Below are 12,325 nucleotides of genomic sequence, written 5' to 3'. Positions count from 1 at the left end.
TATACGTCAGACAAACTCCTCCCTAGGTTGACAACTGGTTGGTGGTATCCATCCAATGGAACCATTGGAGTGTAGGGCCATGCATATAGAGAACCGCGAATGAGAGACGCTGGTTGCCGGTGATTAATGATAGGTGAAGAAATGTTCGATCTAGAAAACCCAGCTGAGAACATTCTTCCCCATAAATAGAGGTACCTCAAGCTTTGGCAAATGAGATGAGGGTAATGGAAGTGAGGCTTAAGAGTGTGTTGATCCTGGAAGTAATGTTTGTAGAGAAATGAAAAAGAATATATGAGCAAGAGAAGACAAGGCACTTGATTTAGGCTCTTAGCATGAGATTCCAAAAGGATCTGATTTTTATTCACCCCATTCAGCATACATATAAAGAGGTGGCCAATAAATGCAAGCCAACTCACAACCCACGTGATAACTTAAACAGTACAAACACCTACTTAATAGAACATGATATTAATCTAAGTCTAGGATGGTTAACTCAACATAACAGAGATAAAACTAAACCCTATTAACGTATGAGCCATGCATGCACTTCTAGTGTAGCTGCTTAAGGTCTAGCTTCTGGACAATTTAACAATCTCCCTTATTCAGAAGCTTCCCACTCTGAGCATGCTTCAGAAATACTCATGCTTTGCTGCACTCAACACCTTGGTGAGAATATCAGCCACCTGCTCATTGGTGCTGCAGTGAACCAAACTAATTATTCCATTTGAGACAAGGCTGCGAATGAAGTGAAACTAAACATCAATGTGTTTGGTTCTTCCATGCTGCGTCGGGTTCTTCGCAATTGAGATGGCTGACAGGTTATCGCAAGAATGATGGTGGTGCTACCTAGTATTACTCTCATGTTCGCTAGTAGTCATCGTAGCCAGACGGCTTGACACACTACAGACGTGGCGGCAATGTATTCGGCCTCAGTACTGGACAAAGCCGTTATCTCCTGCTTCTTTAAAGCCCAAGCTATTGCCCTGGATCCTAAGTTGAACACCCAACTAGTGGTACTCCTCCAATCATCGATGGAGACACCCCAATCACTGTCGATGTAGCTAGTTATCTTGAACTTAGGACTATGCTCATATTTCAAACCCAATTTTATTGTACCAGAGATATAGTGCATAATATGCTTCATTGTACCAAAGTGATGCATGGAGGGTTGCTGCATATACCTTTGAGACTAACCCAACAGCAAACATCAAGTCTAGTCGCGTGTGTGTAAGACAGAGTATTCCCCCATCATCTGATCGATACTTCTTCTCATTTGCAAGGCCTGAACTATCATTGTTTTGTAACTTCTCATTTATATTTAGAGGTGTAGTCATGTGCTTGCAATTGCTCATGCCAAACTTCTTATCCAAATCTTCTACGTACTTCCTTTGGCTCACAAAGATGGTTCCATTCTTCTGTGTTACTTCCAAACCAAGAAAGTATTGGAGTAAACCTAGATCTGTCATATCGAAGGTGTTCATCATGCTTTCCCTGAACTTGTTCACCATTGCCATTGAAGACCCCATGAAGATAATATCATCCACGTACAAACAAAGAAGCAAAATGTCTAAGTTTTTGCTCACTTGCATGTATACAATTGGCTCATTCTTGCTTCTCTGGAAACCCATCTTAGTAAAATAAAGGTCAACATTACTGTACCATGCCCTCGGGGCTTGCCGCAACCCATAGAGTGCTTTGTGAAGCTTGTACACTGATTTTTCATCTCCCTCTCGAACATAGCCTTCGAGTTGTGTCACGTACAGCTCCTCATGAAGATCCCCATTCAAGAATGCCGACTTTACGTCTAACTAGAATATTGGCCACTTGCGTTTAGCTCTCATTGCTAAGAATAATCTAACTGTTTCCATGCGAGTGACTGGTGAAAAAACTTCATCAAAGTCGACACCCGGCACTTGTGAGTAACCCTTCGCTACTAGGCGAGTCTTTCTCTTGTGCAAGGAACCATCTAAATGACACTTAGATTTATAAATCCATTTTAATCCCACAGCTTGTTTGCCCTCTAGTAACCTTATTAGGGACCATGTGTTGTTCTTCGGGATTGAGGCAATTTCCTCATCCATTGCATCCTTCCAAGCCTTGGACTGCATGGTTTCTTTGAAGAAAGTTGGGGTCAAGTAACATTGAGTGCAAAATCATAAGACTCATACAAGTCCTCTAATGTTTCTGTATTAAACGTCTTGCCCATCATATGAAATTTCTGGAACGTGGTGAATCATCATCAGGTGAGGGAGACTCTGTGGATTCAACTCTGGGTTGCTATATATTAGGATCATCACTATCAAACTCATGTGCTTCATCATCAATAGCTAACTATGTTGCATCAAGCTTTTGTTCAGGATTCCAACACTTTTCCCATGGAAAGTCACATCCTTGCTAACTATAATCTTCCCAATCAATGGATTCAAGAGACGATAGGCTTTTGACTCACCACTGTAGCCAATAAACATCAACTTCTAGAATTTTGAATCCAGCTTCCTGCGCTACTGAGGGTGAGTATGTGGAAACATGAGGCAACCGAACACCCTTAGGAAATTGACAGCAGGAGTGAACCCAATTAAGGCTTCATATGGAGTGCCATCTTCCACAGCTGAAGTACAGGAACGGTCTAACAAGTAACCACAGTGGAGACAGCTTCTCCCCATAGATTAGTAGGAACGCTCTTCTCCATCAGCATACAGTGTGCCATCTCTACGACCGTCCGGTTCTTCTGTTCCACAACGCCGTTCTGCTGCGGGGTGTGAGGTGCTATGAGTTGACACTTAACGTCGTTCTCTTCGCAAAATAGCTGGAACTCCCTGGAGGTGAATTCCCCACCTCTATCGGTCCTCAAAACCTTGATGGACCGCTTAAGTTGCTTCTCCGCCATTATCTTGTACATTTTGAAGCTCTTAAAAGCATGTGACTTAGTCTGCAGGAAGTATACCCACGCATATCTTATACAGTCATCGATGAGGAGCATAAAAACATATTACCTCCTTAGGTTGGTGTTTGCATTGGGCCGCAAAGATTGGCGTGTATAAGCTCCAACGGCTGCATGGCCCATCTTGCACCTTCAACTTGGAATGATGCTCTTGTCTACTTCCCTTGCGCATAACTTTCACATGCACTTGTTGAGATAATAGGAGGCAATCCTTGGACAAGCTATCTTTTGGATAGTTGTTGAAGTCTATTAAAGTGCACGTGCCCGTACCTCATGTGGCAAAGAATAGATGCATCTCCTTTGCAAGAAACATGAGCTAACCCTACTTCATCAACTGAGAGAGGGAACAACTTGTGTTGTGTCATTTGAACCTGAGCAAGGAGAGAGTTTGACTCCTTATCTCTGATAATGCATTATTTGCCAATGAACATCATAGTACATCTAGAATTTAATAGTTGTCCTATGCTCAATAGGTTGTGGGCTAGTTGAGGGACAAACTGGACATTACTAAGCTCCCTTAGCTTCCCTGTTTTTGATTTAAATAACAAAGAACCAATCCCAGCCACCTTAAGAACATTTTTGTCACCAATCTTCACTGTTTGTTATACAGATTCATCAAGAATTTTGAAGATACTCTTCATACCAGTCATATGGTTTGAGTATCCACTGTCAAGCAATGAAACATTCTCATGTTCATTGCTTGAACCTCTACTGCCCATGAAAAGGTGTGTAATCTCTTCCTCTTCAGCAAAATTCATAGCTTTATCCTTGTACCAGCACTGAGCTTTGTAGTGCCCGAATTTCTTGTAGTTGTGACACTACACTAAAGCTTTGTTAGGTTTGTTATTACCTTGAAAGCCTTTGGTCTCTGAGCTTCGCCCTCTTCCTTTACCACATAAGCGACCTCTGAAGCTACCTCAGCCTCTCCCTCTTCCTACATTAGAAGAATTCTCACCTAAAGCAGTATCTGGCTTGATATAAAAATCCTTTGCCTCCGTGTGGTCTTGCTCAAGATCTAATCTACCTTCATGACCTCCGAGAGACCCACTGAGTTCTTTAACGGTGAGAGAACTCATGTCCTTTGATTCAATGATGGAGGACACCACATGACTGAACTTTAGAGTTAAACTCCGGAGTATCTTGCCAATAATTGTTGGATCACTGAGCTCCTGTCCCAGGGCTCGAATATGGTACACTCCAGTTAGCACCCTGCTAATGTAGTCTTGTATCTTTTCTCCATTCTTTGTGCATGTATTCTCGAAGTCTTATCGATGAGAGTGAAGCTGGGTAGCAGCACTCTTGGTGCAGCCTTGATACTCACCCTTTAGGATGTCCCAAGCCTTCATGGAATTACTTGTTTGTGAGATTCGGATGAGAATCTTTGTATCCAATGCCTGCTTATCTTCTTCTTCTTCATTATATCCCTTCTCAACCATTCCCCATAGATTACAAGAGAGGAGAATGGTCTCCATCTTCAAGCTCCATAGGTTGTAACTCTCTCTATTAAAGGGAGGAACATTGGTCTGAGAAGAGCCAGAACCGCTGCCATTCGTAGCCATTTTCCTTCAAAACTGGACTAAAACAATGTCTCTAATACCAGTGTTTGTAGAGAAATGAAAAAGAATATATGAGCAACAGAAGACAAGGCACTCAGTTTTAGGCTCTTAGCTTGAGATTCCAAAAAGGATCTGATTTTCATTCACCCCATTCAGCATACATATATAGAGGTGGCCAACAAATGCAAGCCAACTCACAACCCACGTGATAACTTAAACAGTACAAACACCTACTTAATAGAACATGATATTAATCTAAGTCTAGGATAGTTGACCCAACATAACAGAGATAAGACTAAACCCTGTTAACGTATGAGCCATGCATACACAGCTAGTGTAGCTGCTTAAGGTCTAGCTTCTGGACAATTCAACATGTAAAGGGGTCGTAGAGATGTTGTCGGTGACTGTGGAAGTAGGAGCAAGGTTTGTGTGGGTGGTGTCTTCTCCAATCTTGAGAGCTTAAGCATCATATCCGCCATTACAGCTTGTTGTGAAGCCAAGGACTTCTAAATCATCTCTAGAGTGTCAGAATGTTGTTGGACAGTATTACAGAATGAATTGAGCTTGGCAAGTATAGAGTCGTGGCGGAGCAGCTACTTGTCCATGGTCGTCAACTGCTCGTCAACTGCTCGAGCGCGCGTCGTCATACCTTCCGGCATCGGTGGTCGAGACTCAACGAAAGCACCAAATGTTGCGCGCTATGAATATCATTCTGGAAGAAAGAAGTTAAGGGTGAGAAGAAAGTAAGGGGGATAGGGAGAGAGAAGACTGAAGAGAGAGAAGTACCAATTGGTATGCTAAAAAAATCTTTGTCGTTCATGCAATCAGGGAGGTTGGGGTGGGGTATCTTAGACCTAAACTCTTTCAATCAATCTTTATTGGGGAAATGATGGTGGAAGGTCTCTACTAACCCTAGCTAGCTTGGTACATCTATGATCAAATTTAATTATAGATCGTTAGATTGGAATTTGTTCCCTAAGCTGTTGGGGAGGATTTCGTTCTTTTGGAAAGAGGCGTCCAAGACTCTGTTGGCGTTTAGGGGATGCATCACTCAAAAAGCTTTACTCGAGATCGGTGACTTTGTTTTGGAAAGACCGTTGGCTTAATGGGCAAGCCCCTAGGTTCCTTTGGCCAGAAGTGTTCAATAATTTCCTACATTGTAGTGTGGGGGTTGGAGTACTTATTAGACGAAGAACCTTTTAAAGATAATCCAGACATTATCCTTTTTCGCGAGAGGTTCTTGCATATTGTCCGGGGTGTCAAAGACAAGAACTAGTGGGCTCTCACGGCGAATAGATCTTTTTTGGTGAAATCCTTTTATAATTTCTTGAATAATGGGGGTTTGTGATGTCCAATTTCAAGGTGGTTGTGGCGGGGCATTTGCCCTCGAAAGATTAGTCTGTTTAATTGGCTAGTGTTGAAGGATAAAATACTTACCCTTGAAAATTTGGAAAAGAAAGGTTGCAATAGGCTGCCAACGGCTACATGTGTGATGTGCCATGCTGGAATTGAAATTGTGAATCATCTGTTTTTGCATTGTCCTTTTGTCAATGGCATTTGGGATTATTTTTGTAATTTGTTTCAATTGCCAGATGCACCCCAGTCCATGTGTCATAGCTGGGGAGAGTGGACAACTTTACTGAGGCCGGCAAATAGAGATAGGGGAATTTAGATTGTGAAAGCTCTTGTGTGGCATATTTGGCTTGCTTGAAATAATCGCATTTGTAATAATATTGTCATGCCTGCTCTCTTTACTATCTTGAAAATTGATCGCATGATACTATTGTGGTTTTCAACAGCTACAGATGATACCAAAGCGAAGTTAATTTGAAAACTCCACCCACACAGTTAGACGCAGTCTAGAGTTTTTACAACAGCATGCGGAGATGCTGGGGGATAGCTCGAGAGCCGAGGAGGCGCAGGATCAATGCATGGGTTAGTCGAGAGTTCATTGTAGGGGTGTTGAGAAAGATTGTTCTTTCTCTCTGAGAGGGATTGTGTTTTGTTCTGGGTTTGGGGTTGTACCACTGCTAGTAGTCTGTGTTCTCTTGTCTATAGCCACAGCTGCTTGTGGTTTTATGTTTGTACTTTTATCCTTTTAATTGAAAAAGGTTTATCCACTTTTAAAAAACAAAAAAAAAAAATTCATATCTAGAAAAACCTTAGCAATAAAAGACCACAGAAAAAAAAAAATAAAAAAAAAGATCGTATGCATACTATCTAGCCCTCCCTATCAATGTGGTGTAATATGAAAGATTTAATATAAGCAATTAATCATAATATAATCATAATAAAATCTAAAGTGCATAACACTAGTTTTTCAATTAAAAAAAAAAACCCCAATCCCAGTAAAGCTTTATAGAGTCTTTATTTCCAGGTGCAAGTAGTCTACATCTTCACCTCATGTGTATTTCATCGAGCTTTTTTTTAATATATTTTTTATAAATAAATTAATATTAATTAAGTAATAATTAAGTAATATAATTACTTTCAAACCTACATGCTACTATCTTAATCTCAGTACCACATGCTCATTAATCTCTATTTTATCCCTAGTTAATGATAGTTTGAACGATATAAATAATCTATACAGGTTAGTATATATCCCTTATAATTAAGCAACTTGCAATGACTATTAAAAATGTCTTCAAATTCATTTTTCAACTCAATTTTACCCCTTAAACCTTGTCATATTTGCCTATAGCTATGAATAATAAATATTTGGTTTTTTTCATGAAACATTAAAATTTAATAAATAAACAAAAAATAAATAAATAAATCTTCATATATACTCTTACGAATGCACGAATGTTTGTCTATAACACCTACATTTAAAAGTCTAACAATTTTCTTAATAGAGATTTTTAAGTTAAAAAAAATGCAAGAGTTTACTTAAAATATGCCTCTACCTTGAATTGGACTTCTAAAATTATAAAGAAAAAAACAAAGATAAATTCATTAATGCACTTTATTTCACTTTTATATTTTTCAAAATTAGCCTCAAAAATAATAAATTTCGAAAAAATAATTCATAACTACAATTTCATAAATATAAATACTAATATTAATATAATTATAAAAATTTATGTTCTTTCGTTATTTTATAAAATAAAATTTTAATAAATTGTTTTATAAAAATAATGCAAGGGCAATGTAATTGAGATTATAAATCACTGTCAAAACCACTTGGTTCAAGTGGTTAGCTGCATCAATATAAGTCTCTCATATGGCGTATAGAGTGGTGAGCGTTCGAATCCTTGTGAGAGGAATTAACTCACAGGTGATGTCGCAACCAACTCACACACCACACCCTTTTCAAAAAAAAAAAGTTGGGAAGAAGAAAGAACTAAAAAATATAAATGTAAGTTAAGAAGTGAAAATTAAGTCATCATCTCATTGAAAAAAGAATATATATAACAATGTTCTAAAAAATGAAAATTGTTATGAATATTATAAATGGATGCCTCATCAGTAGCAACCTTGTAGCATTCATTACTCGTAGTAACCTTCCCAGATAGTACTATGAGCAGCCATGGGTCTAGAGCGATCGATCATACTATTTCCACCTACCATGGTATTTTGTACCATCGGATCAAATCAATCCTAACCGTTCATTCATCTCTTATAAACCTATAAATACCCCCTCTCTTCTCCTCCCTTTATATATTGTAAAAGATATAGAAGAGAAGGAAAAGAGAAAGAGGAATAAAGAAGAGGTGAATTTTAAAAAAAAATTGGTAAATATTCTGGCTCTTTATTCTTATTATTCTCTTTACATTTATAAAATATTTTCAACACGTTATCAGCATGACCTTGCTCATATGGCTTTGATTTTCCTTGGCTCATGTAATATATATCTTATATGTGGAATCTGTTTTTAACACTGAAAGAAGAGAAGGGAGGTCTGGTAGGTAAGCATAATACTGCTAGCAAACCATACATTTTATTTAATTCATAATTTCAGTCAATTATACATAGGATTTTCTTAGAAGCATACATAAAAAACATACAGTACAAAAGGCACTAAGGCTAATAATAAAAGTACATCTAAAATAAACATGAAAAACAATAATATTAATACTATAACAAGTTTTTCCATCAAATCCAAATAATCTAGTATGATCTTCCCCAAGTTTGCCACAGCAAACCTCCGATCCCGACGATTGTTGACAAAATCATGTAAAAGCTCCACCGATTAAAAAGGGGTTCCGCCAACCCTTTTCTCTTCTCCGCCGGCCCTTTTCTCTTCTCTCCCTTATCCTTCCTTCCCTCTATAACTCATACTCCTCACTTTCAAACAAAATTTCATTCCCGGTGCTGCAATAATTGCAGCATATGAACAGTACCATATATGAACAATACCATATGTATATATAGTATCATATATATGAACAGTATATAAGGTTTATGTTTTATTCTGTACACTTTCTTCTAATTACCTATTATATTATTATTTAGAAAAAAAATGAAAAATATTGCTAAAAGGGAATTTGAGTCCCTCTATATTTCTAGGAGAAATTACATATCATGGAGCATTGATATGAAGCTTTACTTGAATGCAAGTAACCTAATTAAAACGATTGAGAATGAAACCAGTGATAATAAGGTGAAAGCCTTAATATTTATAAGGCATCACCTTGATAATGGCCTTAAGAATGAATATTTGATCATTGAGGATCCACAGGAATTGTGGTTATCCCTGAAAGAAAGATTTGATCACTTAAAATGATCTATCTGCCAAAGGCACGTAATGACCGGTTAAATCTCAGAATCCAGGACTTTAAAAGTATACAAAAATACAATTCTGAGCTATTTAAGATATTCCTAGTATTATGACTCTGTAGAGAAACTATAACAGAAAATTTGAATACATACCTAGATGTAACAGATTTCCTAGTATACTAAATTTTGTGTGCTCTTTTTATTGTTTTATTATATAGCATGTCTTATTATGAATATTATATTAAAGATAAATTTTCTTTTGTTTGCTTTGTTAGAAATATGACTGATGATGAATACATTATTAATTGCGAAACAATGCATACTATTTTGATAAGAAAAATATATTTTATATCCTTATCAATGAGAAATGCATTTATTGCCACAATAGCAAGGTCATCAAACCTGATTGAAGGTTCTGGAGAAGCAGCATTGATGTTTAAAGATATACGTCTAGTCTAGGAGGAACTTTCTAAGGTTCACAGATGAAAAATGCTCTCTATTCCCCTAGTCTAGGAGAAATTTTCTAAGGTTTAAAGATATACGTCTCAATGGATATCATTTAGAGATGGTTGATAAAGAAGAAAAAGAATATCTTCATATTACACAAATTATTTCATGCCAAAAATATGTACTTGAAAGCTTTCCTTGTATATCTTCAGGGTTATATTTTACACGTATCAAAGTAATGGAATCACATACTGTATTAACCCAGAAGGTTAATGACCCAGAGATATTTAAAATATGGCATGAAAGACTTGGACATCCGGGTGCTATTATGTTGCGCCGGATTTTTACTAGTTCTCATGGACACCCACTGAAGGATTATAAATCCTAACAGATAATGAATATGCATGTTCAGCATGCTCAATGGGAAAGCTAATAACCAGACTTTCGACAACTAAGGTGACTGGTGAATCTCCTAAATTTTTAGAAAGAATACAAGGAGATATATGTGGACCAATACATCCATCATGCGGACCATTTAGGTATTTTATGGTTTTAATCGATGCATTGACTAGATTGTCTCATGTTTCACTTTTGTCTATAAGGAATGTAGCATTTGCAAGACTATTGGCATAAATTATCAGGCTTAAAGCACAATTTCTAGATTATCCCATAAAGACAATTCATCTTGATAATGCTGGTGAATTTTCATCAAAATCATTTTATGATTATTGTATGACAGTTGGAATACATGTTGAGCATCCAGTAGCTCATGTACATACCCAAAATGGGTTGGCATAGTCATTACTTAAAAGACTCCAGATTATTGCTCGTCCAATGTTATCAAGGATGAAACTGCCTACAAGTGTGTGGGGTCATGTTATTTTGCATGCTGCAACTTTAATAAGGATCCAACCCACTACATGTAATTCATATTCACCACACCAACTTGTTATGGGTAAAGAACCTGATATTTCACATATGAGAATATTTGGTTGTGCAATATATGTGCCAGTAGCACCAACAAATCGTACAAAAATGGGTCTACAACGCAGACTTGGTATATATGTTGGTTATGATTCTCCCTCAATTATACGATATTTAGAGCCATTAGCGGGCGATGTATTTACTGCAAGATTTGCATATTGCCATTTTGTTGAATCAATGTTCCCTTCATTCGGGGGAGAAATGATTACTCAAAACAAGCCAAAAGAAATTGATTGGAATGCATCATGATTGCACACATATGATCCTCACACCAATGAATGTGAACTTGAAGTTCAAAGAATCATTAAATTACAAAATATTGCAAATGAAATACCTGATGCATTCACTGATACTAAAATGGTAACCAAATCATATATACCAGCTGCCAATGCTCCTGCAAGAATTGAGATTCCTAAAGACTCCACTGAAAGAAAATCAAGTAAAAAATAAACCACGACAAAAGCGTGAAAGACCAATTGGCGCCAAAGATTCAGCTCCTAGAAAAAGGAAGTAGAAAAATAAAAAGAGGGATCTCCCATGTAAAAAGGGAGAGGAAATTATGAAACCCTCAGAACAAGTTAATGAAGAATCAATGGGGAATGATATTTATGAAAATATTGAAAATTCAATTTGATATGTAGATGATGGTCAAAGAATGAATCGGCATGAGACTGAAATAAATGATATATTCATCTACAATGTGGCTACAGATATATAAATAAATACTGATAATGATCCAAAGCCACAATCTATTGATAAATGTCGACAAAGAAATGATTGGCCAAAATGGAAAGAAGCTATCCATGCTGAGCTAAATTCCCTATCAAAACGAGAGGTATTTGGGCCGATAGTGTCAATACTAGAAAAGAAAAAACTAGTCGGTTATAAATGGGTGTTCGTGAGAAAAAAAATGAAAATAATGAAATTATGATATACAAAGCAAGACTGGTTGCTCAAGGTTTTTCTCAAATGCCTGGTATTAATTATGAAGAAACATATTCTCCTATAATGGATGGAATTACTTTTCAATTTTTAATTGCCATGGCAGTAAGTAATAAATTAGATATGCAGTTGATGGATGTTGTCATAGCATATCTGTATAGATTACTTGAAAATGATATATATATATATATGAAAATCCCTGAAGGATACAGAAAAACAGACATTACAAATCATCATCATTTATACTCTATTAAATTACAAAGATCTCTCTATAGATTAAAACAATCTGGACGATGTGGTATAACCGTCTCAGTGAATATCTTATTAAAGAAGGGTAGTAAAATGATAGTAAATATCCATGAGTGTTTATTAAATGTTATACTAACGGTTTTGTTGTGATAGCAGTATATGTTTTAAATCTTGTAGGAACTCCTTCTGAAATTGCAATTGCAGCATCATATCTGAGGAAGGAATTTGAAATGAAAGATCTGGGAAAGACCAAATTTTGTCTTGGTATACAAATCGAGCACTTACCCTCGAGAATATTTGTACATCAATCAACCTATACAAAAAAGGTGCTAAAGAGATTCAATAAGGAAAAGGCTTATCTATTAAGTACCTAAATGGTTGTCTAAGCACTTGATGAACAGAAAGATCCATTTCGTCCACCTGAAGAAGGAAAAAAATCATTCTTGGTCCAAAAACTCCATATCTAAGTGCAATTGGTGCATTA

The 12,325-nt window shown here is 36.9% G+C and overlaps 2 protein-coding genes across 2 annotated transcripts; both read right to left on the bottom strand.

Annotated features, from left to right (window-relative positions):
- Positions 1–629: 629 nt before the first annotated feature.
- On the bottom strand, positions 630–1,628 carry LOC120273207 (uncharacterized mitochondrial protein AtMg00810-like). Its single transcript, XM_039279843.1, has 3 exons — positions 1,195–1,628; positions 909–1,082; positions 630–696 (listed from the first exon to the last, which is right to left on the bottom strand). The coding sequence occupies exons 1-3, from the start codon at positions 1,626–1,628 to the stop codon at positions 630–632; spliced, it is 675 nt and encodes a 224-aa protein (XP_039135777.1).
- A 998-nt stretch (positions 1,629–2,626) lies between these two features.
- On the bottom strand, positions 2,627–4,500 carry LOC120273196. Its single transcript, XM_039279833.1, has 7 exons — positions 4,336–4,500; positions 3,934–4,110; positions 3,792–3,875; positions 3,585–3,720; positions 3,440–3,536; positions 3,212–3,343; positions 2,627–2,954 (listed from the first exon to the last, which is right to left on the bottom strand). Exons 1-7 carry the CDS (start codon positions 4,498–4,500, stop codon positions 2,627–2,629), a joined length of 1,119 nt encoding a protein of 372 aa, XP_039135767.1.
- Between the last annotated feature and the right edge of the window lie 7,825 nt (positions 4,501–12,325).

This window comes from Dioscorea cayenensis, chromosome 2, assembly GCF_009730915.1.
Source record: "Dioscorea cayenensis subsp. rotundata cultivar TDr96_F1 chromosome 2, TDr96_F1_v2_PseudoChromosome.rev07_lg8_w22 25.fasta, whole genome shotgun sequence".
In the NCBI taxonomy this organism is placed as follows: Eukaryota; Viridiplantae; Streptophyta; class Magnoliopsida; order Dioscoreales; family Dioscoreaceae; genus Dioscorea; species Dioscorea cayenensis.
The sequence above is the reverse complement of the archived record's forward strand: the minus strand, read 5'-3'. Positions and strand labels throughout refer to the sequence as shown.